The 26,824-nt window shown below is 43.0% G+C and overlaps 1 protein-coding gene across 2 annotated transcripts in view; it reads right to left on the bottom strand.

The window, feature by feature from the left end:
• Positions 1-26,824, bottom strand: part of PRKCQ (protein kinase C theta) — a 152,690-nt gene that overhangs the window by 65,925 nt on the left and 59,941 nt on the right. Inside the window, exons 2-10 of one of the 2 annotated variants that reach the window (XM_005214141.4) lie at positions 25,403-25,532; positions 20,790-20,989; positions 16,751-16,811; positions 8,132-8,294; positions 6,722-6,753; positions 6,540-6,625; positions 5,294-5,423; positions 1,859-1,968; positions 699-816 (exon numbers count right to left, since the gene is read on the bottom strand). In XM_005214141.4, coding sequence (XP_005214198.1) covers positions 699-816; positions 1,859-1,968; positions 5,294-5,423; positions 6,540-6,625; positions 6,722-6,753; positions 8,132-8,294; positions 16,751-16,811; positions 20,790-20,989; positions 25,403-25,520 — 1,018 coding nt within the window. In that variant the 5' untranslated portion in view covers positions 25,521-25,532. Of the gene's footprint in view, positions 1-698; positions 817-1,858; positions 1,969-5,293; positions 5,424-6,539; positions 6,626-6,721; positions 6,754-8,131; positions 8,295-16,750; positions 16,812-20,789; positions 20,990-25,402; positions 25,533-26,824 lie in introns of those variants that run through there. The other variant, NM_001192077.3, reaches the window with a different exon arrangement.

Here is a 26,824-nt window from a genome sequence, read left to right as displayed (position 1 = left end):
AAAAGCACCTTCCAACAGGAGGCTGGATGAACTTCCATAATGTCATAAATGTTAAGGATGTTGGCTATTCTTCCCCATTCTAATCTTAAACTTTCCAGTAAAGACTCAAAGTACAGAATAAGATGGTCTGTGGTATTTCTACCTTAGTGCTCTACGGAGGATTCAGTTTTGTAAAACAGTCAGACCATGGCAGAGAATAACATTCTAAAATTCTAAGGAAAAGTTTGCCCCATCTTCTACCCCCACCCCAACTTCCCACAACCCCTATCCGCTTACAAAGCTTTTCTAGTGGGCTGTATTTTGGTTTTACTTCTAGAAGTAGAAGTCTTTTTGTGGGTGGCTAGGTCAGTAATTTCTAACTAGAAAAGAATCATTTATCAGGCCAGGTAAAGGGAGACTTTAGCCCCAAAAGTCTTAGTGAAAGTGTTAGTTGCTCAGTTGTGTCCGACTCTTTGTGACCCCATGGACTGTAGCCCGCCAGGCTCCTCTGTCCATGGGCTTCTCCAGGCAAGAATACTTGGAGTGGGTAGCCATTCCCTTCTCCAGGGGAACCTTCCCGACACAGGGATCAAACCCGGGTCTTCTGCATTGCAGGCAGATTCTTTACCTTCTGAGCCACCAGGGAAGTCCTCGACTCAGGTTAAGGTTAATCAGGATTAATTACTGATGACAATTCCATGGTGAATAGGGATAGCTACCTTTTTTCCCTGGTCCTGGTACGTACGGCGGCTTTGCTTCACCTTTTATGGAGCATGGGAGACCAATTTCAACTGGACCTTCTCTGAAGATGTGCTCAGAATCTCTTAAGCAGCGAGCCTGGGTTACAAACAAAGAGTCAGACCACCCACCTACCCACCCACCATGGACAGGACCATGCATGCTGCTGTCCATGGTCACGAAGCCATTTCAGATCCCTGAGTATGTAGGATAACCAAACCTCTCCTCCTCCTCGGCACTCTCTTAGGATCCCACACCCTGTGAACATCTATTATATTTTACGCACCAGCAAAGCATGCTTACTCCCTTCATATTTTCTGGGGGCTCACTGGTTTTTCCCACACTCCCCACAGCACTCAGTCACAAATAGGAATCAAAGACCAATGGATGGAAAAAAAGCTCAAGTAGGCAAAGCCAAGTCTTTAAGATTTTTTTTTTTATTAGAGCAGACCATTTTAAAGTCTTTCTTAAAGTTGTTACAATACTACTTCTGTTTTATGTTTTGGTTCTTTGGTGCGAGGCGTGTGGGATCCTAGCTCCCTGACCAGGGATCAAACTCACACTTCCTGCATTGGAAGGTGAAGTCTTAACCACTGGACCACAAGGGAAGTCCCAAAGCCAGGTCTCAAAGAGGGTTCACAAATGTGAGGATTCAGCATGCTACTGAGTGGAAAGGCAAAGCTGCCTCGGATTCAGTGCTTTGGGGGCATTTTGGAGATGATTTCAGCAAATGTTTTTCCCACCAGCTATTACACAGTCATTTTATAATAAAGCTAGCAATGAATATAATATATAATTATTAATATTTTAATATATTTATTATTTATTTATTTTTATTAATATAATAAAGCTATAATAAAGGTATAAAGCTAGCAATGAATCCTCAATAATTTTAATTGTGCCCCTGCTCATTCCATGAAGAATTTAAGCTTTTACAAAGATCCACACAAGCGAAATGCATTAAATAAACATCTCAAAGTGGGGATGTGGACATGCAGATCAAAGCCAGGGTCAAGGCAAGTGCTTGGAAACAGATTCCAGGTTGCCCCATACAGTTGCTACAAGTCCAAGAGTGAAGGGACTGAAATAGTCCTTGTTGAGTTGGAACTGCGGGAACTTGTCCCCTAAAAGCCAATCCTACCTGCTGAGTGCTCTCGATCATTGCCAGTGCTTCAGCCATCAGCTTCTGGTTTATACCACAAAGGTTGGCCACCTTTGTCTGGCATCTGTGATGCACATTCATGCCACATGCTGAAAGAGAAGCAATGCCGTGAGCAAGGGTGACAGAACCAACTTCTAGACACTCTGAACACGATCTGTTTTGGGTGCAGGTATGTCCAACAGACAACTGTCAACCCCCCAGCACCATCTTCCCCGCAGAGGGAGACGCTGAAGACAGATATTAGGGCGGTGCTCTTATGATGCCACCAAGCATCCACCTCCGCTTCACTGAGATACTCATGCACACAGCAGGTGCCTTTTGTCATGATGCTGGGACACGACTCCTGCTCGAGGCAGAGGCAGAGCCAGAGCCTTGTTGATGGCAAGGAAGGCTGCCGTCCATTTGTGTGCACAAACCGAGCACAGTGACTGGCCTCCAAAAGGTGCTCACCAAAGACAACTTTTCTTTCATCTTTCAAAATGTTATTGAAATATTCAGATGATACTTTAGCTGTCTTTACCTTTAGTTTTCACTAGGTAAACAAACCATTCACAATAAAACAAAATAGCATTTTCTATGTAAGTAAGTATAAACCATAGATAGTTGTAAAAAACCCATCAGAAGTGAAATCTTTAATACAGTAAAGATGCTACTTATAATGGCCTCTCTCTTCTGAACCCTGTCTGATTTACTTGACTCTTCCTGGGCTCCCAGATATAGGTTTTATGTTGGGCAGCCCCAGCTCCCATTTCCTACCCATGACTGCAAGGCAGAGAGAGGGAGGCAGTTAGCAGGGATTGAGCATCTTACTGTTTAAAAGTGTACCAGATCTAAGCTCCTCTCCGATGTGCCGTGCAGAAAGGCTCCCTGCCCACCAGGATCAAAATGTCAGAAGCCTGTTACGAACCTAGTAGGTGATAACTGAACCTCCGTGAGTGCAAACAGTTCCTCTGATGACTAATTTCATGCAAATTTCAGCAGCCAGAGAAAGGAGACAGGATCAGGATAAGAGGGGACCGTACTTAGGCAGGAGGCTTACAGGAGAGCAAGAAGAAGAGAGAGGGAGGCAGAGACGGGGGGAGACCCAGGGGAGGGAGTGGGAGGTGGAGATGCAGACAGGGGCATGAGGAAGGAGCAGACAGCACCCTGCCTCACGGGGTTCCAGCAAGAACAGAGAATGACTCGGGGCGAGGGGGAGGAAGGAGTGGGAGAGAGGAAGGGAGAAGAGAGGGAGGGAAAGTAAGGGAGGCCAGAGGATAGGAAATGAAAGAAGAGAACGGAACAGAGAAGAAAGAATGTTGGGAAATGAGGGGACAGAGCAGGGCGTGGAAGCCATGGAATAATGCTAAGGAATCCTAGCGGGAGTTCTGAGCTCAGAGGCAGCAGCCACTGCTGGGACGAGCGTGGCCTCTGCAGGTGGGGTGATGGGCTCCAGGGAAGAAAACCCTGATGTCCAAGACCATCAGACTCGAGGTGCCATCAGGTGTGGATTTGATTATTCCTGTCCTGTTTGTCCACTCAGAAATCCTCCAGTTACCTGTTGCCTGTGAACTCCTAAAGACACTCTACACAATGCCAGGCCACCCACCCACGGATCGTTGAGCAGGCGTAGACAGGAAAGTGTGTGGTGGTCCCCTGGGCAGCAGAGGTTTCTCTGGTTCAGATGAATTTTGACTACCTGTGGGTTTGCCTTCAGCAACGAGTTGAAAAACCTAACATCACCTGCCTTCCTTAAGATGTTACTCCAGGCTCCACCAGACCTGCAGATACACCTGGGATGTGGATAAGGAGGCATCTAAGGGCGATCCTCCTGCTAGGTCAGCCCCCTTTATCACTTAAAAGACCCAACACACATTAGGCAGTGGCATAAGTTAAAATGGGGTCACCCACAAAAAATAAAGTGGTTTCTATGTTTAATCAGTGGGCTTCCCAGGCGGCACTAGTGGTAAAGAACCTGCCTGCCAACGCAGGAGATTTAAGAGACACGGGTATCCCTGGGTTGGGAAGATCTCCTGGAGGAGGGCAGAGGAACCCACTGTAGTATTCTTGCCTAGAGATTCCCATGGACAAAGGAGCCTGGCACGCGCCCGTCTGGGGTTGCAGAGTCAGACATGACTAAGGTGACTTAGCAAACACGCATGTTTAATCAATATCCTAGGATAAACCATAATGGAAAAAAGTGTGTTAAAAAATGCATATAAATGTATGCACATTATATAATGTGTGTGTGTGTGTGTGTGTATATATAATTGAGTCATTTTGCTGTATAGAAGTAATTAACAAAAGTGTACGTCAACTATACTCCAATAAAAAATCTTTTAATTGAGAATAAAATGCTCCCTGCTGAGTGGGGCACCTTTGCTTTGAACACATTATCTAGGCTCTGTCCCCTCTCAGCCCCACTCCAAAGGCAGAAGGGCTCTGATAGTTTTTGTTGGAATTTTTCTTCCCTACCTCCTAATCCTGGTGAAATGGCATCTCACTTTCTAAAGGTTATTGCCTTAGCAACCTGGGCTTTTAGAGCAAGAAGGCTGTCTGGCTTTTTCTCTGGTTAGACTGAATAGCTGGATGGGTAAAGGGGCGTGAGCTTGGGCTCTGTGGTCAGGTCACCTGGAGGAGCCATCCTGTCAGAGCTGGGCTGCTCCCTGTGCAGGCTCCCCCAGTGGCTGAGATGGCAAACAACCTGCCTGCAATGCAGGAGACCTGGCTTCAGCTCCTGGGTCAGGAAGATCCCCTGGAGAAGGGAATGGCAACCCACTCCACTCTTCTTGCCTTGGAGAATTCCACGCACAGAGGAGCCTGGTAGGCTACAGTCCATGGGGTCGCAAAGAGCTGGACATGACTCAGTGACCGACACGTCCAACACTTAAACTGTGCAGCTGGAGTTCACAGCACGCTTTGGGGACAGGTGCGCCAGCTTCAGTAAGCCAGGGAATTTTCCCGTACAGGACTTTTCAGCAGCCCAGCAGATGTACCAGGCTCATTCCTCGATGGGGCCACAGACAGACTGGTCCTTGCTGGTTCCAGGGAGAGTGGGAGGGGCATGGCTGGAGCTGCCAGTCAGGAAGGGACAGGCCAGGGCAGGGGACCAGTCAGAGGAGCGTGCCACCTCCTTGCTTCCCAGGACTGGGTGCCTCAGAAGGCATCAGGCCAGGGGCCTGGACACGGGACCTGAATGACTGTGCACTTCTCTGGGAAATAAGACATGGGCTGGTGGCAGGTGGAGGGAAAGAACAGCAGCGGCTTGTTATCCGGGAATTTCTCATTCAGGACCACGGGGCTCTTCCGGGCTGGCTGAACAAGCCAGTCATCTCCATCTTCCCTCCCTCCCTCGTCCTCTCATCAAAGCTGCAAATCCACCCCCCTGGATGTTCAGTTGGTGGGGACGCCAAGCACCTTTCACGTGGGACTCACCGTCGCACTTGAGTCCTTGCCTGGCCAGGCCCCACAGCAGGGTCCCACAGTGCTCACAGAAGGTTGGGCTCTTGTAATTGTAGACCTTAAATCTGTGCGGCATGTCGATTTTGAACCTCTCCTTGTGGAACTGAAAGGGAACAAGAGAGTGTGATGGTTCGTGTGTCCCTGGGTTCCCCACTTTCCATTTCTCTAGCAGAGACTTTCGCGGAATGAACAGAATAATAAAAACATTGCAATGATGTGTATTGGAAGTCATGAGTTTTACTTGTCAAGCCTTATAGTCATGTCCAATGAAGACAGGAAGCCATTAGCTGTTCTGGGTCAAGGGCATGAGATACTCGTTTCAGGTAACCTGGAGAGAGCTGAAGTCTGCCGCCTCTGGGCAGATGGGTTAATATTTCAGGAAGGAGACCAGAGTTATTCGTTTAAATGGGAGTTATGTCAACGGACTTCCCTTCCTAATTTAATATAAATATTTCCTTTTCTCTTTCAACCTAGAACGAGTGCTTTCACCTTGGGAAGATATTATATAATGCCTCCTCTAGAGGCATCGGTTTATTAGTGTGAGCAGTGGGAAGACTTCTCACACTTGTTATATATGAACAGAAGAGACAAGGCATAGAAAACAGTCCCGCCAGGTGCTGTGACAAATGTCACCTGTGTTGTCTTGTATACGTGTAATATCTCATACAATCCTCAAAATATCTCATTTGAAGCAGCCTCTGTTCAGGATTCTGATTTGATCTATGGGGACATTAAACACGGAGAGGGCAAGACACTAGTTTCGGGTCTCAGTAACAATCATTACTGAAGAGGAAAGTGTTTTAGGGATATCGACACGCCTGGAAAAACTTAAGAATTGTGCATTATGAGCAAGAATTAGGGAGTTGCTGGACTTCCCTGGTGGTACAGTGGATAAAAATCTACCTGCCACTGCAGGGAAGGTTCCACACACTGTGGAGCAACAAAGCCCATGCACCCCAACGACTGAAGCCTGCAAGCCTAGAGATCATGCTCTGCAATAAGAAAAGCCACCACAATGAGAAGCCCCGAGCACTGCAGCTAGAGAGTAGCCCCTGCTCTTTGAAACGAGAGAAAGCCCACATGCAGTGACAAAGACCCACTGCAACCAAAAAGAAAAGAATTTTTTAAAAAGTCCTTTAAAAAAGAATTAGTGGGCTGTTAAAGGCAATGTCAGGATGAAATCATCATATTTCAGACAAAGGCGAATCTAGGTCCGTACCATAGTTTCTCGGCTGTTGATAGCTGATCCTGTGCACTTTGCTATTACTTTATCGATACACTTCTTGTGAATTGCTGCATTACATTCTGAAAAGAAATAACTACAGCTTGAGATTTTCAGAAGTTAAGGGACAACTAAACAAAAGAAATGATGCTAGTACAACAGAAATCCTTCTTACTTACGTTGACACTGGTAGCCTTGTTTGTTCAGACCCCTGCAATAAAGCACATGTTTGAATATGTATATGGACTTTAGAGTCAACTGTAGTACCAAGAACAAAAACATTTAAAAGATGAACAAGCTCTCATAGCTTCCTACTGTCACATAGCATTTTCTGATCAGCAGCCCTCGTCTGTTATTAGCCAAGAGTGTTAATGTGCGCTCTTATTTGGACCTGCTTTGTGAAAAGTCTGAACATTCAATAAATGAGGAGTTGTTCCTCATTTAGGGAAAGTTGTTCCCTTTCATTAGCATATTTCCCAAACAAACATGCAGACAAAAAAATGCCCAACCAAAAATGGATCACAGAATCCTAGTAGCAAATTTCCATGTCTACACTTAAAAATTTTCACTGTCTTACTAAGTTCAGTACAGATAAGCAAAGATATCCATATAACACTTTATTTCCTCTTTCTGAGTATCTGAGAACAGTTGCAGCTAATAAATTCTCAACCTTAAGACTGATTCTGTTAACATTCACTATTAGAAGGGAAGGAGTTCAAGTCATTAGATGAAGACAGTTGATGGAAATCCACCAAAAGTCTACCTGACCTTTGGATACCCTGGTTAAGCCAGAGGTTGTGCATTAACAAATCCTGCAAGAACCCATGGGATAGAAGACCCCAAAAGAGTGGGGGAGGCTGAAACAAGAGATAGGAGTCATTTTGAGTCTCCAGTCTACCGTAGCCTTCGCTGCTGTGGTTACTGAGGCTTGAACCAATCTCTGTTTGAGGGCTGTTAAGACACCCAAGAGCCTTGTAAACATAGAAACCCATCAGCTCCAATGGGCAAGTGTTGCCTTCTGCAGACATTTAGTTAGCAGCACAGTTGGGTTGTTGAGCTGGTGGCAGTTTGACTATAAAACTGTGCTTACAATAAAGATCTCTCCCTCTTCTGTCCCTCCCCACTCACCCCCAGAAACTTCCCATTTAATTGGAAACCAAAGTTTCCTTGAAATCTTTCTTAAGGGAGCTGGATTCCTCGCGCTATAGGAGCTCTATTATGAAAATATTCTCTAGAATCACACCGTTTGAGCCTTCTCAATCCAGGGGAGGCCACTGGAAACTCTCAGGTAGTACCTATTCCCGTACACTCCCCCCAAGGTGGAACATGCCAGGCCTGGTGGATTAAAAAGATGCATCATGGGACTTCCCCGGTGGTCCAGTGTTTAAGAATCTGCCATGTAATGCAGGGGACGGGCGTTCAGTCCTTGCTCAGGGGTCTAAGATCCCACAGGCCTCAGAACAACTAAGCCTGTGCTCTGAAGCCTGTGTGCCATAACTAAGACCCAACACAGCCAAATAAATAAACAAACAAAAAAATGTGACACAAGGCATAACCTGAAGCTTGGCATCACACGCGAGTTACCATACCAGACAAATTCATGGCAGACGGAACAAAACGTGGGCTGTGGGAAGAAGGTGGCTGTGAACTCATGGCACTTGACATGGTGGACTTTGGCCTGCTTGATGGCTCCTCGGCGGTGATGCAGAGCGAAGAAGCTGTCGGTCTCGAATTCGTTCATGTCCTTTGTATCTGCAGGAAGAGGGCAGTGAGAGTGACCTTCTGGATATGGCTGTCACAGCTGGGGGCGACCAGGGTGGGGGAATGGGGAAGGGGCAGAGATGGATGAGGAACCAGACAAGCTTTAAGACCATTAGCACCCCAAGTACTTGGTTGGGCTAAAAGCCTATTCGGATTTTTTTCCAAAAGATGTTATGGACATTCTGGCCAACCCAGTATTTCTAAAGTTTGGTACAATATGAAGTGTTTTTCCTTAGTCCCATAACAGAATTATCAGAGGGTGTCCTGTTACAGGATTGGAACAACAAGCCTGGATTCTTGGCTCAATCGTTCCATCCTCTTTCATGTCACTGAGCTATATCCTCTCTCAATTTTTAAAACCAGAAGTTGGAATGTTTAAGGTATTTATTGACCTCTTCTCGTCACTGTCAGTGATGAGTCAGCCAGAAAAGGCAGGAAGTGGCAAATACTTTGCCTGTAATTCTAAAGAATAATGTGATACTGACAGTAAGTTGGAAACTATATATATATACACACATACATATATTAGGTCTCAGGAAATTTTATATCTGGTTGTTTATACACAAAAAATGTAGACAGGTAAGAGCTGGCCAGATTTCTGAAGGCAAAAGAGCTTTGGAAAGTTGTTTATGTTTTAGTTTCTGAAGCCCATGGGAATCAGATACAGCTCCATAAACTATACATGTCAATGTGGAAAGGGCTAGAAATGAACAGATGACTGCAATTAAAAAATGTCTAGATAATCCTGGATGGGACCTAGTCATCTACATCAAATCATCACATTTACATTTGTTCAGTTTACCCTGGGCTCTGGATGCTGGTGAAGGTACTCTGGGTAGTAATTGTCCACAGTACCCACAGCTTCCTAAAAGGCTGGAAGAATTCTGAGAAATACCAGTGAGAATATTAGCCCTGGCTGAAGCCCAGGTCCCCCAACCAAAATACACAATAGCAAGGTAGTTATGATTAAACAGTACAATGGACCCTCCAGCACGCATGAGAGAGCGGCACGGTAAAGTAGACAGAACAGAGCTGCCATCATCACTAAAATACGGACAACGATTTCATGACTCTAGTTCCTACAACTGCGATTTTAAGTAGATTCTTGGATTACTTATTCTACTTATTTTTTAAAATACAAAAAAATGGAGGTTTGGCAAGAATAAGGGGCTCCTGTTTCACAAATGAAGAGCGTTAACAATATTTAAACCCAATTGTTTCCCTTCTGGCTAAGCCATGGCAGTGGCTGGACAACAAGCTCGAGGCAAATGATCCTGCCACGCCTTTTCATGGCCAGGCTGGAAGCACACTGGGGAGACAACGGGCCAGGGGAGGGTCGTGGAGGTGGAGACCCTCCTCCATGATCCAGCCTAGTGCCAGCACTCATTTCAAGGCTGAAGTCTTTTCTCCAAGAGTCCATGGGTCTGTTTTATGGAAACCCCAAACTCTCAGATAAAATGTCACTTTGCTCTACACCTGAAACTAACACAGCATTGTAAATCAACTATACTCCAAAGAAAATAATAATAAAGCATTCCTAAAAAAGAGTTCCTTACAGGGCTGAGTACTTTGCCTGATACTTCAAGGACAGGCGATTTAGGTCTTTTTTTTAGGAACTGGGCTGGAAATAAATTAGGCTTGGTGAATTAGGGGTTAGACTTAGGGTCACCGAGGCAACTGCCTTCTCCTATAGGTTCTGGTTTAAGTGTAGAGATCTATTTACAACTCGGGACTGGCACAGGAGGCCATTTGTCGGGAAGCTCTGACTCATTTCTATTTTGGTGCTGATGAAATAAAAGGAAATAAAGCGTAAAATTACTTTTGAACTCAGGGAGGGAGGTGAATTATTCTGGGAACCCTATCCATATTACTGTGAAAAATATACAAATATAATCATGTAAAAATTATATGGTAGTGGTTTAGTTGCTAAGTTGTGTCCAATTCTTGTGACCCCAAGGACTGCAGACCACCAGGCTCCTCTGTTCATGGGATTCTCCAGGCAAGAATATTGGGGTGGGTTGCCATTTCCTTCTCCAGGAGATCTTCCTGACCCAGGAATCGAACCCAAGCAGATTCTTTACTGACTGAATAGTCTAATAAGCTATTATAATAGTCCAGACTATATACAACTGTATGTTTATAAATATAAAATAGTCTGTGCATTAGAAAACTGTACATTTAAAAGTATGTCAGAGAGTACAGGTAAGGAATTCATTCCCTTGCTCCTTGCTATAATTTCTTTATCCTCTGACCATTTCAATCCTTATAAGAAAGTAAATGTATAAAAGCTCAGAATTTTAAAAATTCTCCTTGTGATTACTGTTTATTTCTGAAGTAATTTGATCTTCCGTTTGTTCACTGGCTTGAATAAGCTCACTGATTTTTATATAGTTGGTTATTTATTTTATAGCAATGGTGCCTAATCTATTTGTTTAGTTTAACCAATCACTTGTTTGTAGTCAATTAAGTCACACATTTCCTGGGAAGCTATAAGCGAATTGTTATGCAGGATAGTATAAAGAATTATGAGATGTTACCCCCAATTTTGAATGGGTAAGTCAGGAAGAGATGGCACTCACAAGAAGAACAGACTTGGAGATAAGAATTCCCATTTTTTAGGAGGGAGGAAAAGAAATTACAAAAGAGGCCATGAAGAAGCAGCTGAAAAATGAAGAGGAAAACTTGAATAATATTACATCAAGCAATCCAAGAAAGAAAAGGTTTCTCAGTGCTGACGATAGAGAGATGTCAAGGGAATTGAAGCTTAGAAACAAACATTTGTTTTGAGGATTCATTCTTTTGGAGAAAGCCATTTAGCAGATGGATTGAAAAATAAGCCAGATTCTTTGGGTTTAAGGGTTGATAGAGTAGTGAAGGAAAAAGGAGTAATATATTAAACTACTTTCTCAAGAAATGTGTCAGGGAATGAAAGGAAAGAAAGCCTTGTAGAGGAAAAAAGTTTAAAAAAATACCTTTAAACTGAGAGATTGGGATTGACATATATACACAGTTCAGTTCAGTCGCTCAGTCGTGTCCGACTCTTTGCAACCCCATGAATCGCAGCACATCAGGCCTCCCTGTTCTCACCAACTCCAGGAGTTCACTCAGATTCATGTCCATTGAGTCAGTGATGCCATCCAGCCATCTCATCCTCTGTCATCCCCTTCTCCTCCTGCCCTCAATCCCTCTCAGCACCAGGGTCTTTTCCAATGAGTCAACTCTTCGCATGAGGTGGCCAAAGTATCAGAGTTTCAGTTTAAGCATCAGTCCTTCCAATGAACACCCAGGACTGATCTCCCTTAGGATGGACTGGTTGGACCTCCTTGCAGTCCAAGGGACTCTCAAGAGTCTTCTCCAACACCACAGTTCAAAAGCATCAATTCTTCGGCGCTCAGCTTTCTTCACAGTCCAAATCTCACATCCATACATGACCACAGGAAAAACCATAGCCTTGACTAGACGGACCTTTGTTGGCAAAGTAATGTCTCTGCTTTTCAATATGCTATCTAGGTTGGTCATAACTTTCCTTCCAAGAGTAAGCACCTTTTAATTTCATGGCTGCAATCACCATCTGCAGTGATTTTGGAGCCCAAAAAAATAAAGTCTGACACTGTTTCCACTGTTTCCCCATCTATTTCCCATGAAGTGATAGGACCAGATGCCATGATCTTTGTTTTCTGAACGCTGAGCTTTAAGCCAACTTTTTCCCTCTCCTCTTTCACTTTCATCAAGAGGCTTTTTAGTTCCTCTTCACTTTCTGTGATGAGGGTGGTATCATCTGCATATGTGAGGTTACTGATATTTCTCCTGGCAATCTTGATTCCAGCTTGTGCTTCTTCCAGCCCAGGGTTTCTCATGATGTACTCTGCATATAAGTTAAATAAGCAGGGTGACAATATACAACCTTGACATACTCCTTTTCCTATTTGGAACCAGTCTGTTGTTCTATGTCCAGTTTTGACTGTTGCTTCCTGACCTGCATATAGGTTTCTCAAGAGGCAGGTCAGGTGGTCTGGTATTCCCATCTCTTTCAGAATTTTCCACAGTTGATTGTGATCCACACAGTCAAAGTCTTTGGCATAGTCAATAAAGCAGAAATAGGTGTTTTTCTGGAACTCTCTTGCTTTTTCCACAATCCAGCGGATGTTGGCAATTTGATCTCTGGTTCCTTTGCCTTTTCTAAAACCAGCTTGAACATCTGGAAGTTCATGGTTCATGTTCTGCTGAAACCTGGCTTGAAGAATTTTGAGCATTGCTTTACTAGCATGTGATATTATACAGTGGAAGTGAGAAATAGATTTAAGGGACTAGATCTGATAGACAAGAGTGCTTGATGAACTATGGATAGAGATTCATGACATTCATGACAAGAGACAGGGATCAAGACCATCCCATGGAAGAGAAATGCAAAAAAAGCAAAATGGCTGTCTGAGGAGGCCTTACAAATAGCTGTGAAAAGAAGAGAAGTGAAAAGCAAAGGAGAAAAGGAAAGATATAAGTATGTGAATGCAGAGTTCCAAAGAATAGCAAGAAGAGATAAGAAAGCCTTCTTCAGTGATCAATGCAAAGAAATAGAGGAAAATGATAGAATGGGAAAGACGAGAGATCCCTTCAAGAAAACTAGAGATACCAAGGGAACATTGCATGCAAAGATGGGCTCGATAAAGGACAGAAACGATATGGACCTAACAGAAGCAGAAGATATTAAGAAGAGGTGGCAAGAATACACAGAAGAACTGTACAAAAAAGGTCTTCATAACCCAGATAATCACAATGGTGTGATCACTCACCTAGAGCCAGACATCCTGGAATGTGAAGTCAAGTGGGCCATAGGAACCATCACTACGAACAAAGCTAGTGGAGGTGATGGAATTCCAGTTGAGCTATTTCAAATCCTAAAAGATGATGCTGTGAAAGTGCTGCACTCAATATGCCAGCAAATTTGGAAAACTCAGCAGTGGCCACGGGACTGGAAAAGGTCAATTTTCATTCCAATCCCAAAGAAAGGCAATGCCAAAGAATGCTCAAACTATATATACAGTACTAGGTATAAAACAGGTAACTAATGAGAACCTACTGTATAGCACAGAGGGGAAAAAAAGAAGGTAATCTGTTTGTAGGACATATGTTAGTGTTAGTTGCTTGGTCGTGTCCGACTCTTTGTGACTCCATGGACTGTAGCCTGCAAGGCTCCTCTGTCCATGGAATTCTCCAGGCAAGAATACTGAAGTGGGTTGACATTCTGTTCTCCAGGGGATCTTCCTGACACAGGGATCGAACCCAGGTCTCCTGCATCACAAGCAGATTCTTTGCCATTTGAGCCACCAGGGAAGCCCTAGGACATATGTTAAATTAACCTTCCGCTGTGTGACTCAGGGAACTAAAACCAGGGCTCTGTAATGACCTAGAAGGGTGGGGTGGGAGGGAGGTTCAAGAGGGAGGGAACATATATATACCTATGGTTGATTCGTGTTCATGTTTGCTGAATGAAACCAATACTGTAAAGCAATCATCCTTCAATTAAAAATAAATAAAATTTAACGTGTATTCCAATATACATTCAGTTCAGTTCAGTTCAGTCACTCAGTCATGTCCGACTCTTTGGGACCCCATGAATCACGGCACGCCAGGCCTCCCTGTCCATCACCAACTCCTGGAGTTCACTCAGACTCACGTCCATTGAGTCGGTGATGCCATCCAGCCATCTCATCCTCTGTCATCCCCTTCTCCTCCTGCCCTCAATCTCTCCCAGCATCAGAGTCTTTTCCAATGAGTCAACTCTTCGCATGAGATGGCCAAAGTATTGGAGTTTCAGCTTTAGCATCATTCCTTCCAAAGAAATCCCAAGGCTGATCTCCTTCAGAATGGATTGGTTGGATCTCCTTGCAGTCCAAGGGACTCTCAAGAGTCTTCTCTAACACCACAGTTCAAAAACATCAATTCTTCGGCATTCAGCTTTCTTCACAGTCCAACTCTCACATCCATACATGACCACTGGAAAAACCATAGCCTTGGCTAGATGGACCTTTGTTGGCAAAGTAATGTCTCTGCTTTTGAATATGCTATCTAGGTTGGTCATAACTTTCCTTCCAAGGAGTAAGCGTCTTTTAATTTCACGGCTGCAGTCACCATCTGCAGTGATTTTGGAGCCCAATATACATTAGGTGCAAACAAATACTTTTTGATTGCCCTTATTCATGCATTGGAGAAGGAAATGGCAACCCACTCCAGTGTTCTTGCCTGGAGAATCCCAGGGACGTGGGAGCCTGGTGGGCTGCCGTCTATGGGGTCGCACAGAGTCGGATACGACTGAAGCGACTTAGCAGCAGCAGCAGCAGCATACAAGGTACTTAGAATAGTCAAATTCATAGAGTCATAAAGCACACTAGTAGATGCCTGGGACTATGAGGTGGATGGGTGGGGAGACAGGGATGGGAGTTCATGTTTCATGGGGACAGAGCTTCAATTTAGGAAGGTGAGAAACTCAGGAGGGTGGGTGACAGTGAGAGCTGTTCAACAATGTGAACAGACTTGGTGTCGTCGACCTGTACCGTTAAATATGGCTGAAATAGTATATATTATGTGACTTTTAGCACAGTAAAAAGCATTTTAAAAAATACCTATTTCAAGTTGGAGAAGATTGCATAATTACGTATGTCTTGGCAATGAGGTGGAAACCAAAGAGAGAAGGAAAAGCTGAAGATGCCAGAGAAGAAGCACGGCTGGTGTTACAGAGCTGCCAGGGTCGCCAGCCAGGACACCAAGAAAGGGGGGCTCTCTCAGAGGCCGAGAGCGGGAAGAGGGCTCAGGGAGCAGCAGCTGTGCCCTGAAGCACAGACCCCGGCGGAAGACACGGTCTCTCCCAGCTCCACCACGTTAGCAGGCTTCCTCAGCAACTCAGAAGGGCCATGGGAATACTTGAGACAGTCACAGGGTGAGAACCACAGGAAAAGAAAAGGCGTTTCCAAACGCCAGAGTGAGCCCAACTGAACAGTTCAACACACATCACTGAGCCCCTCCTAAGTACTCTGTGAAAGAGAAAAATGAACGAAATAAGGCCATCTGCAGCAACATGGATGGGCCTAGCGACGATCATACTAAGTGAAGTCAGACAGGATGACAAATATTATACGATATCACTTATATGTGGACACTAAAAAAATGAAACAAATGAACTTATTTACAGAAATAGACTCACATAGAAAACAAACTTATAGTTACCAAAGGAGAAGGGCATGGAGGCATAAAACAGGAATGGGCTTAACATATACACATAGATAGATACTCAACAAGGATCTACGGTACAGCACAGGGAACTAGACCCAATATTTTGTAATAACCTATAAGAGAAAAGGCTGTGAAAGTATATATACATATGTGTGTGGGGGGTGCGTATATATATATTCAGACATATCTGAATCACTTTGCTCCACACTGATGCTAGCATAACATTGTAAATCAACTATACTTAAAAAAAAGATTGAAGAGTCGTAGCATTTGATTCATTTACACAGCATTTTGACAACAGGATATACATGCAACAAGAAGAACTGACAGGCTGTCCGAGACTCCATGCACACGGCTCGTAAATTAACTTCTAGGAACGGTGTCTGTGTGTGAGACGCAAGGGAAAGTCTTCAGTGACACATTTTTTTCCCTTGCTTGTTCCTAAAAGCATTTGCAGATGACTAACTTGCAGCATTAGTACTCTGTTCTTCTAGGGCTAAGCAAAGTATTTATCAGCTTCTTATCCTTTTATTCTTATTCTTATTCACTTTGTATCCTGATGGTGTGACCACGTGTCATATCACAGCATTTATACACACTGTGAACACACAGGGCAACGCATTAGCAGAACCCTTGGTGTTTATAGTAAACTCCAAAATGAAAATGTAGACAGACTAGAAAAGCCCTGGGCATGTGCCTTCACACCACGTGAAAAACAAAGGCTGGACTTCCTTGGTGGTCCAGTGGCTAAGAATTTGCCTGCCAAGGCAGGGAAAACAGGTTTGATCCCTGGTCTGGGAATATTGCACATGAGGCAGGAGAACTAAGCCCATGCACCACAAGTACTGAGCCCACACTCCAGAGCCTGTGAGCCACAGCTGCCGAGCCCGTGTGCCCTATAGCCGGAGCTCTGCGGCAAGGGGAGCCACCTCAATGAGAAGCCTGCGTACCTCCACAAGAGAAAGCCTGAGCACAGCCATGAAGACCCAGTGCAGCCAAAAATAAAATTTCTTCAAAAGTAAATGCTATAAATGTGTTATATTTCTGTGTGTATCTGGTCCCATAGACTGTATATTCAACTCATGCTCGAGCATCATTGGAAATTTTAAGGAAATTCCTTGCGATTCCATTTTCTTTGCTTTCAAAAAAGTGAACTAAGTTGCCAAGGAGAAGAGACATGCCCACCTCATCCCCAAATAGGAATAAGAAATGTCACTTGCCACTCATTTCCAGAAAGTATCTTGCGTTCATCAGCATTCGGCCTTGAGGTTTCAGCTCTAGCTGGTGGAAGGAAGAAAAGAAACACGGGTCAGAGTGAGAGGCAAGCGCTGAGCTGAACGACATCCCAACTGATGAGCTGGGTGAGGCAGGAGATTTCCAGCGCAGCTCTGTTCCTTTTCATCTTGCTCACTCATGTTATCATCAAAATAGCACAGCATCCACAAATATAACCTTTCTTTTATCAAAACACCTCAGCAGCTCATGAATTTGATTTGGAGATCAAAACTTCCTTAAGGCCATGTCCGACTTTCTGTGGCCTGATGGACTGCTGCCTGCCAGGCTCCTCTGTCATGGAATCTCCCAAGCAAGAATACCGGAGTGGGTTGCCATTTCCTCCTCCAGGACATCTTCCTGACCCAGCATCTCCTGAGTTGCAGGCGATTCTTTACTGCTGAGCCACCAGGGCCTCTAGGATAATAGGGGTATTAAATGGGATTGGCCTTTTACCTTCACATGGAGAACCTGCTTCCTTTGGAAAGTGCCGGACCGTCTACTAAGGGAAATTTTAATTAGATTGGTCAAGGAAGGGATTAAGAATATATATATTTCAGTATCATTATGTAGAAGGAACCAGACAAAGTGACCTGTTAAGGGACGATTCAGATTACGTGATGTGACATAAGAGACACATGGCAAATCTGAGAAGACCTGACTGACCACTAATAATATAACTAAACTGTAACGCAGCATTGTTCACACGCTAAAAAGAAAAAAAAAAGGTGAACTGAAGCCCATTGCTGATCATTACATCTATGGGTAACTAGAATAACTGAAAAGTAGCAAGAAGGGTCTGGTTGAACTCAGGACTGAATACGAATCATGGTTAAATAATTCAAAGTCATGGTGACCGTGTACCTTCCACCAGACCTTAAAAGATATTGGAGAAACTGACATAATAGCAATGCCAACGGTACAGCATCACCACTATTAGAATTTTATGATGTGACAAGCTTGTACCACTTTCTTAACTACACATTCCCATGAAAGCTTCAATTTGTTCTTGTTGTTCAGTTGCTAAGTTGTGTCTGACTCTTAAATGGCTTAAATAGATTAGTGAAAAGAGAAGGGCCTTTGACATCAAGGACATATACCATTATTCTCTGGTTTATGGAATAATAAATAATGGAGGCAAAAATAAAACTAGAAGAGAGGGGGATAGGGGCTCATTCCCAGAGGAAGTGGGAAAAACTGGTACCAGGTGACTGCAATGTTATCAATATTCAGGAATTAGTGGTGATAGAGGAAATTAAATCAGTGAGCTGCTGAAAAACAGCATCCATGGAAAGTCAGATTCCATCACATTTATGAGTGAGTGGGGGATAACCACACCAACAGGGAAAACCTTAGGAAAGCAGAAAGAAAATATCAATGTTTGGAAACTAGATGGTGACTGTGGAGTAAGAGGCAACTCTGAGAAAATCTTTTTTTTTTTTTTCAATAGAGAAACTAATTTTAAGAAAGCAGATTTCAACAGAAGCAAGGGACACTAAGTCCAAAGCAATTGTTGACCCTTAAACATGATAAATAAAAGCGAACTAGGAAATAACCTTGAACATAACAAAGGCGGAAAATATAAGGTTGCCAGTAGTTAAATGTGGACCCGAGGGCTTCAGTTCAGTTCAGTTGCTCAGTCGCGTCCAACTCTTTGAGACTCCATGAACCGCAGCACGCCAGGCTTCTCTGTCCATCACCAACTCCCAGAGTTAACCCAAACCCATGTCCATTAAGTTGGTGATGCCATCCAACCATCTTATCCTCTGTTGTCCCCTTCTCCTCCTGCCCTCAATCTTTCCCAGCATCAGGGTCTTTTCCAATGAGTCAGTTCTTCGCACCAGGTGGCCAAAGGATTGGAGTTTCAGCTTCAACATCAGTCCTTCCAATGAACACCCAGGATTGATCTCCTTTAGGATGGACTGATTGGATCTCCTTGCAGTCCAAGGGACTCTCAAGTCTTCTCCAACACCACAGTTCAAAAGCAACAATTCTTTAGTGCTCAGCTTTCTTTATAGCCCACTTCTCACATCCATACGTGACCACTGGAAAAACCATAGCCTTGACCAGACTGACCTTTGTTGACAAAGTAATGTCTCTGCTTTTTAATATGCTGTCTAGGTTGGAAGGATATCCTATCCTTCCAAGGATCCGAGGGCTTATGTCTCAATAATCCCAATATGCAAAAAACATGGAAAGTCTGACAAGAATAAACTTAAAAAAAAAAATGTCTTGGCAAGAAAGCAAATGCAACTTTAAGAGGTATAGATAGAAAAACAACTTGTTTGTCAAGGATGCCTTGACAATATAGTTATCCCTTTATTCATTGAAAAGGAAATCAATAGTATGCTACTTTAAAAATTAGAGATTTGGTGACTCTTCCCTTTAAAAAAAATGAGGCAGAAAGTGGAAAATAAATGGGAATGGGGGAAAAAACAGAGGAAGATTTTCTCTAGTTTCTCTCTTATTTCTCTGAGCATGGTCAAATGCTCTATGACTCAGCGGTATCTGAAGCCTCACCCTCTCCCCCAACAGGTCTGTGTAAATCTCTACCACTAAGTCACATACCTGCGACATTACCCACTTATTTATCCACTTCCTATTTGCACAACCAGCTACCTAAGAGGAATTCTGTTTCTGTGATCTCTCACCAGGCTGAATGAATTCACAGACACCCTGAACTAAATTATCTAAATACATCTAAGCACGGGGGACTTTAAGAAAAAAATCTTGACATATCGTTATCTTTAAAGATTACTTTAGTGATGCAAGCAAAGATAGATATACTTTCCTAAGAAGTACCTCTCTCTCTCGCTGTCTTTTTTTAAGGTAAAAAAAATACAATTGACATGAAAATCTAGGTTTTAGGCTTATATTAGTCCCATTTTGAAACCTGGCATATGAAAATCTTTTGGCTGGAATTCTTAAGAATCTGAGTTATACAAAGTATGAAGCTGAAAGGTAAGTCTCCTCCTTTGCATAAAGGATGCAGACATTTGAAAACACTTTCTGGGTTTCAGATCTTACAAAAGCAGCTTTTACTCATATGTTTCTTTAATTTTTGTACCCCAGAAATTTTCATAAGAACTTTTTATACTTTCATAGTTTACTTCTCCCTTTAACTTCATAACTATTTTGGTAACAAATGTTTAGAATCGAAGTTTTCAAAAATCTGTGTGGTAACACGAGTTGTGTATAATGTACTTTTTAGAGCAAAGTAAGCTAATCCTGAATATTCATGGAAGGACTGAAGCTGAAGCTCCAATACTTTGGTCACATGATGCGAAGAGCCGACTCACTGGGAAAGACCCTGATGCTGGGAAAGACTGAAGGCAATAGGAGAAGGGGATAAGATGGTTGGATAACATCACTGACTCAAGGGACATGAGTTTGAGCAAACTCTGGGAGATAGTGGAGGACAGAGGGGCCTGGCCTGCCGCAGTCCATGGGATCACAAAGAGTCAAATACGACTGAGCACTGAACAACAACAAGCTAAGCAAACACATTACGACTAAAAAAAATTACAGGGATTGAGATATTAAATGGATCTTTGCTCTCTTCTCAGCTATCTGTCCAGCATCTTATCTAAGATATCATGGTATCAAGGTATCATGTAGGTATCTAGATATCTTGATATTCACATGATATCTTGATACACAGATCACAGGTAGGTTCCCACGCTATGAAAATTTTGTGGTATTTCCAAGCTGACTTTAACAGTTAGAGATCAATAACAGTTCTTCACACCCTAAGAGACCTTATTTCCTTTACACAAGAATCAAAGAAATTTGAGTATGCTAGTACGTTCTATAGTCCACAATGAATACTCATTGTCACAAGCAAGCCACCAATGAGTCAGTGGTAGGGAGTCAGTTTCCTCAAGGCCTTCAGGATGACACTGAAATTTTGTACCAGTCTTCCGCTACAATGGTACCTATCACTTCATGGAATATACAAATACATGAAGCTCGTGCCTGGCTATTTACCCATATTTCTGTCTTCCCGTTGTTTTTCCTGCACCTCTCGGCCAGGGAGTACAGCTCCACGGTGGTCTCGGAGATCAGGTCCACGTTTTTGCCCTTCACGATGATCTGCATCACTCGTCCCTTGTTGATGTGGGCGTCGAAAGTGCTGTCCCAGGGCGGGTACATGGTTGGCTTTTTCTGGATGTACATCTGCCCATTCTCTAGGAATGGAAAGATATGTTCTCATTACGCTTTCAGCCTGTTCTGGGAAATAATTCACCCATTCCCTCTGCTCTCGAGGACTCTATAAGTCTTTTGGGAGGACGACAATAACATATACAAGAATTAGAGACACTCAGAGAATGAACTCATGGTTACCAGGGAGGAAGGATGGGGGAAGGGATAGTTAGGGAGCTGGGGATGGGCACGCACACACTGCTGTATCTAAAATGCATGACCAACAAGGCCCTGCTGTATAGCACAGGAAACTCTGCTCAGTATTAGGTAGCCGCCTGGATGGAAGAGGGATTTGGGGGAAAATGGATACATGTATTCATGTATGGTTGAATCGCTCTGGTGTGCACCTGAAATTATCACAACATTGTTAATCGACTATACTCCAAAAAAAAAAAAAGAATTAGAGATAAAATAGGACAAAATGAGATGGTTCCAAGGTAACGTTCCTAAACTTGGAAGTCAACCTGGATAATTTATGCAAATAAATCTGGCATCTTGCACTGGCAATGCTCTTTTCCTATTCATCAGTTGCTTCTTTTGAAGTCTGAACACCTGAGCAAATGCAAAGAACCCAGCAGCTAAGCCTGGTATGTTTGGTAGAAGACAGTGACCTAGATACCCTGCTCCTTTTTTTTTAACAGGTTTTATACTTTTATGCCTTTGGGGATCCTTCTGTGTTAACGTATTAATGGTGGACACATGACTGTTCAATTTCACTGGTATCTAGTAAAAAAAAAAGATAATATAAAACTACTGTGTGTTGCTTTGAAAAAGACAGTGACTTAATTTCAGGCTTATACTGAATGCTCTTTTAGAAAGAAATTTTTTAAATTCCCACTCAACATACATACCTTTAATAGGCAAAACCTTTAAAATACCATGAACCATTATTTTCTTCTCAAAATGAGGATACCTTTTAACATAAACCATGCACCCTAAGCAAAAATTAACAAGTATCTCAGAGAGGTGGAGGTCGTCATCCCTGGAGTCAGTGAAGCAGGCTGCAGAGGGCCCGCAAACAGTTAGTGACAGGAACCAAGGGCAGGATGATGACGTTTAAGGGAACCATCCCAGAACCACCAGGGATCACTAGTGGGATTCAGCAGTGTTGTCCTATCCTCCATCCATATTGGATTCTCTGTAGCATTTATGCTTCAGTCATTGCAGGAGCAGAAAACTGCAGCTGTATTTCAGGGTTTCTTTCTTGTGATCCTAAGCACATGAAGCGGCAGTTTGAGCAGAGATTTATCAGAGATGTTGATAAAGCAAAAAGAAAACGTCACTGAAAGCAGGGAAACAAAGCAGTTCTAGCTCTTGACGCATGATGCTGAAAGAGATCAGGCATCAGGCATTTGCTCAATTATTCTTTGGGAGGTACAAAAGGATCTGAATAAGCTGAAACCTCACACTGTAGGTAAACCTGGCTGTGAGAGGCATAAACTCTAACAATGCTGAGCATGGAATTGGAAGGGGGATATTTTTATGGTTTGTTTAACAGAAATTTAACTCAGGATTAGACTTAAAAAAAAAAAGCCATGGCAATATTAGTGATCAGAGTAATGTTTTACTTCCACAGGCTTCACACTACCTCTCAAAATTCCTTTAACTTCTTCCAACCATTATCATTCAGCACACCCAGGAAATGGACAGAAATTCCCATAGCAAGGTATTTTTCACACTTGCATTCAGTAAAGATGGTCATCATTTATAAAGAGAACGAGAACTCAAGATCCTGTCTATTTACAGTGGGGTTTACTATTTTCAAAGGCTCCTAGACTGACAGCACTGTGTCCTATTTACTTCTGTTCTTTGCTTTATGTAAACTGCAGCCTTAACATCCCGAACACGGAAACCTGCTGAAACGCTACAGAAGTAATGTTTTAAACACCACGTTCAGAGAGATTTCTTTTCAGGACAAATTTAAAACAAAATGAAAAAACAAAACCTTCAGCGCTCCAAGGCTAACCTTTCAGAAAAACAAACTTCGTTTCCAACATGTCCTCTTGATTCATGTGGCTGATTAGACCAAGTTCAAAGGCAAGGCCAAAAGAAGAAATAGTTACTTTAAAAAAGGCTCCCAGGAGGCAAATGTCAGTGAGACCTGTGGATATAAAGGGAACCAGATCCAAGGGACCCATTAAGTCAAAAAGCAGCTTTGAAAAACTCAGACGTTGCACACTTCAAAGATTTCGGTGACATTTGAAAGGTTTTAGATTGGGAGCAAGTACCATTCTCACTGTTAACTAAACAGGAGAGAGATCTGGGCAGAAGGGAACTCAAGATAATCAGTCAGTCTCCTCCGCTTTGATGTGCTCCTGGGGCTGGAAGGCAGAAGCCAGTTGAGCACAGAGAAGTCTTTTAAGGGAAAGAAAAGCCAGCATCCGGGATTGGAAACTCCAGGGTTCTGAGCTGGACACATCCAGCTGGAGGTCATCACCTGCAGAATCAGGTTCCTCTTGCACCCAGGAACATCACTTAATTTTTCTTTTTCAAGACTACCTTCTCTCTCCATCTTTCTCTCCAGCCCCAATATCTCCCCGCATGATCCTGCTTTGATGTCTTCACTTCACATGACTTACTATGTGATCTTTCTGCTTTTTGCTTATCTTCTGCTAGGAGAGGAACTCTGAAGGAAAGGCATGTCTTCTGGCCCAGTATACAGTAGGTGCTCCATAAATACCTTCTCTGTAAATGCACTGTAGTGGCTCCTAATCGTTCCTGTGACTGCATCAGTGGCGATCAGACTTCCCTACAAAGTGTCATCTGCTAAAACCAGAAATGTGTGTAGAGAGGTAGGGAAAGGCAGGGAGGCTGGGAAGACCATGGGATGTAAACTTCATCCTGCCTTTTTTTTCCTTTTCTTTCTGTTTTTAGAAAGTCCATGAGAACTTTAAAATACAGAGGCAGGGACCAGAGAGGGTAGGAGCAGTTTAAGTAATCATGAAAATATTCTAGACAGAATAGGATTATCTTATTTTTCCTGAGTGACACTGTTTACTCACATTATCATTTCTAATGTGCTTCAGGAAATAAATTGGTTACAATATTATCAAATTTTCTTTAAAATATTTTAGCAGGCACTTCATTAGACAATTTAGCTTTATGTTCATTCATTCTTCCAAATGGAAGAAGTATTCCAAATGTCTATTCAATACTCATCTTTTGTCTGTTCACTTATTACAATGTACAGTGATGTTAATTACTATTTCATTTAGAAAAACCCCTTGACACCATGGTACTACCATGCTCAACTGTGCACACCAGTGACACTGCTGTGCCACTAATTTAGACAAGCCAGAGTAGGATGATTTTATTGGAAAGATCTAAACCCATGAAGGAATCTTGGAAGACTGTCATGCTTTCCTCCTCCCCATGAAATTTTCATGAATATTTAAATCTGACAAAATTCTTTAACTCACCTGGGGTCTTAGTAAAGGAAGTCTTCTGAAATTTGAACCCTAATCGCTAATCCTATATTTTTTGTACTATTTATCTGACCTTGGTCAAAGAAGCAGTAAAATATCTTTGGTGTTAAGTCTAAGACAATGGAATATTACTCAGCCATAAAAAGGAATGCATTTGAGTCGGTATTCGTGAGGCGGATGAACCTAGATACTGTTGTACAGAGTGAAGTCAGTCGGAAAGAAGAACACCAATACATTAACGCATATATATGGAATCTAGAAAAACGGTACTGATGAACTTCTATTCAGGGCAGGAATAATCTCCAAGATAACAGAAAACAGGCTTTGGACACAGTAGGGGAAGGAGAGGGTGGGACAAATTTGGAGAGTGGCATTGAAATACGCATCACCATATGCAGAATCGCTAGCTAGAGGTAAGCTTCTGTACAGCACAGGGAGCACAGCCTGGTGCTGAGACAGCCTGGGGGGCTGGGAGGGAGGTCTAGAGGGAGGGACATATGTATGCTTAAGGCTGATCCACGTTGTTGTACAGCGGCCGCCAACACAATATTCTAAAGTAAGTATCCTCCGACTACAATTTTTCAAAATGCAAGACAATGCAGACTTTATCTATGACCACAGAAAACAATCAGACAATACTGTACCGTGTTCTACTTTAGCTCATTAAAGTAGGTTTTTGGTTTTTTTCCTTCGTTAACTCCTCACATAACGTCCTCAACTCATTCCTTTGTTTATGTGGAAAATGGGACCATGACCTAGAACATAAGGCAGGCCACCAGGTCTAGCTCAGAGCCTGTTACCAAGCCCATGTGCCTCTGAGGAAGCACTTGGCTTCTCTGGGCGTCGTTTCCTGAGCTGGAAAGTCAGGTCAAGTCAGGCGGCCTTGAAGATCCCGGAAGGCCTTGCTTCCCCGTTCACTGCAGGGTCTTCCTCTTCCCCCACCCCCCACGCCCAACACCCACTCAAACTTACCTGATTCAACATACTCTTTGACAAGCACGGCACAGTAAGGGTTAACCGCCTCACCCTGGCAGGACTGGCAGGACCCACAGTCGAAGTTGGACAAGCCAATTCGGAGAAACGGTGACATGATGGTCACTCCCTGCAAAGCGACAGAAGACAACAGCTGTTTGAAGACTGTAAAATATATTATTTGGCGTGTTGCATCCCTGTTAACCAGTGCTTTATCTCTGAAAGCCAGAGCCTCAAGTGGCTTGACTATCCATTCAAACAAATGTTTTACTTCCCCTTCTGCACGGTGCATTATTGGGCTCACCCCAAACCGCAGGCTGACATGCCAGAGAAAGCGGCGTCCTGGACTAAGGTTATTTAACCTTGTCAGTTAGACCTAAGTCCCACTCCTAATTGAATGGAGTTGTATTTAATAGTTGCAGAGAGACACAAAAGCATTCCAACACTTCATTTCTTCTATTAGTCAAATAGGTACCCAGGAAACAACACAGTAATAAGAAAATGAGTTTATAAACAGTGAGTCTATTTTAGTCAGAGCAGTTAAATATGACACTGTGAAATTCTTACATGGGCTATTTGTGTGTGTGATGGAATGGGCTCTGGGCGTTTATTTAGCAGCTGATCTGTTTACTTTAGACACATCCACAGATATATATATCTGTGTCTGCGTGTGTGTGTTTATGTATTTAAAGAGCTTTTGAACAGTTTGAACCACTTAAAAACCCTAAATCACTGACCACCATAAAACAGCAACTTCATTGTGGAAAGAGAAACAAAGGACTTTGTAAAAGTCAAAGATCTAATAATTACACTTTACGGGAGATGTCAGTGAAAATCATCTTAGTGTTGGCTACAGAGTCAGGGATTCTAGTCTGATTTTTCATCTACTGTTCTTTCCTTTGTTTGACCATTTACTTCAACTAAAGCGCCCTCCCTTTTTAACCTACTTTTCCATGAGGCTCCATGAATCTGAAACTATTACCCGGTATCAATAATTAGTGATAAAAGTACACTCTTGCTTCCTGTCTCTTGAACAGATTTCACCTCATGAATTTTCCAAAACATTCTTAAGGAAGCCAAAGGCCAAAAAGTTCATTTGGGTTTTTTTCTAAGAGGTTATAGGAACTTTTTGAACAACCCAGTATCAAGAAGAAAGCATTTCCCATCTTTCTTATCTTTGTGGAAAAGAACAAAACTACTCAGAGTAACAGGCTCCCAGATGCCATAATCGATGACACAACCAGAAATCTCGAAGCCATCATATGAAGCCAGCAGAGCCATGAAAGATCACCAGTCCTCTGGACCTCCGGAATGCTGTTGGTCTTTGGGATTTTTGTGTGTTTGTTTGTTTATAACCAACAGGGAGACATATCAGGGGCCCTTGACAACTGCTGTTCATTTCATGGAGATTAAGAGAGTCTC

The sequence above is a fragment of the Bos taurus genome, chromosome 13 (assembly GCF_002263795.3).
Source record: "Bos taurus isolate L1 Dominette 01449 registration number 42190680 breed Hereford chromosome 13, ARS-UCD2.0, whole genome shotgun sequence".
Lineage (NCBI taxonomy): Eukaryota > Metazoa > Chordata > Mammalia > Artiodactyla > Bovidae > Bos > Bos taurus.
Note: the sequence above shows the minus strand (reverse complement) of the source record. Positions and strands in the feature narration are given on the sequence as shown.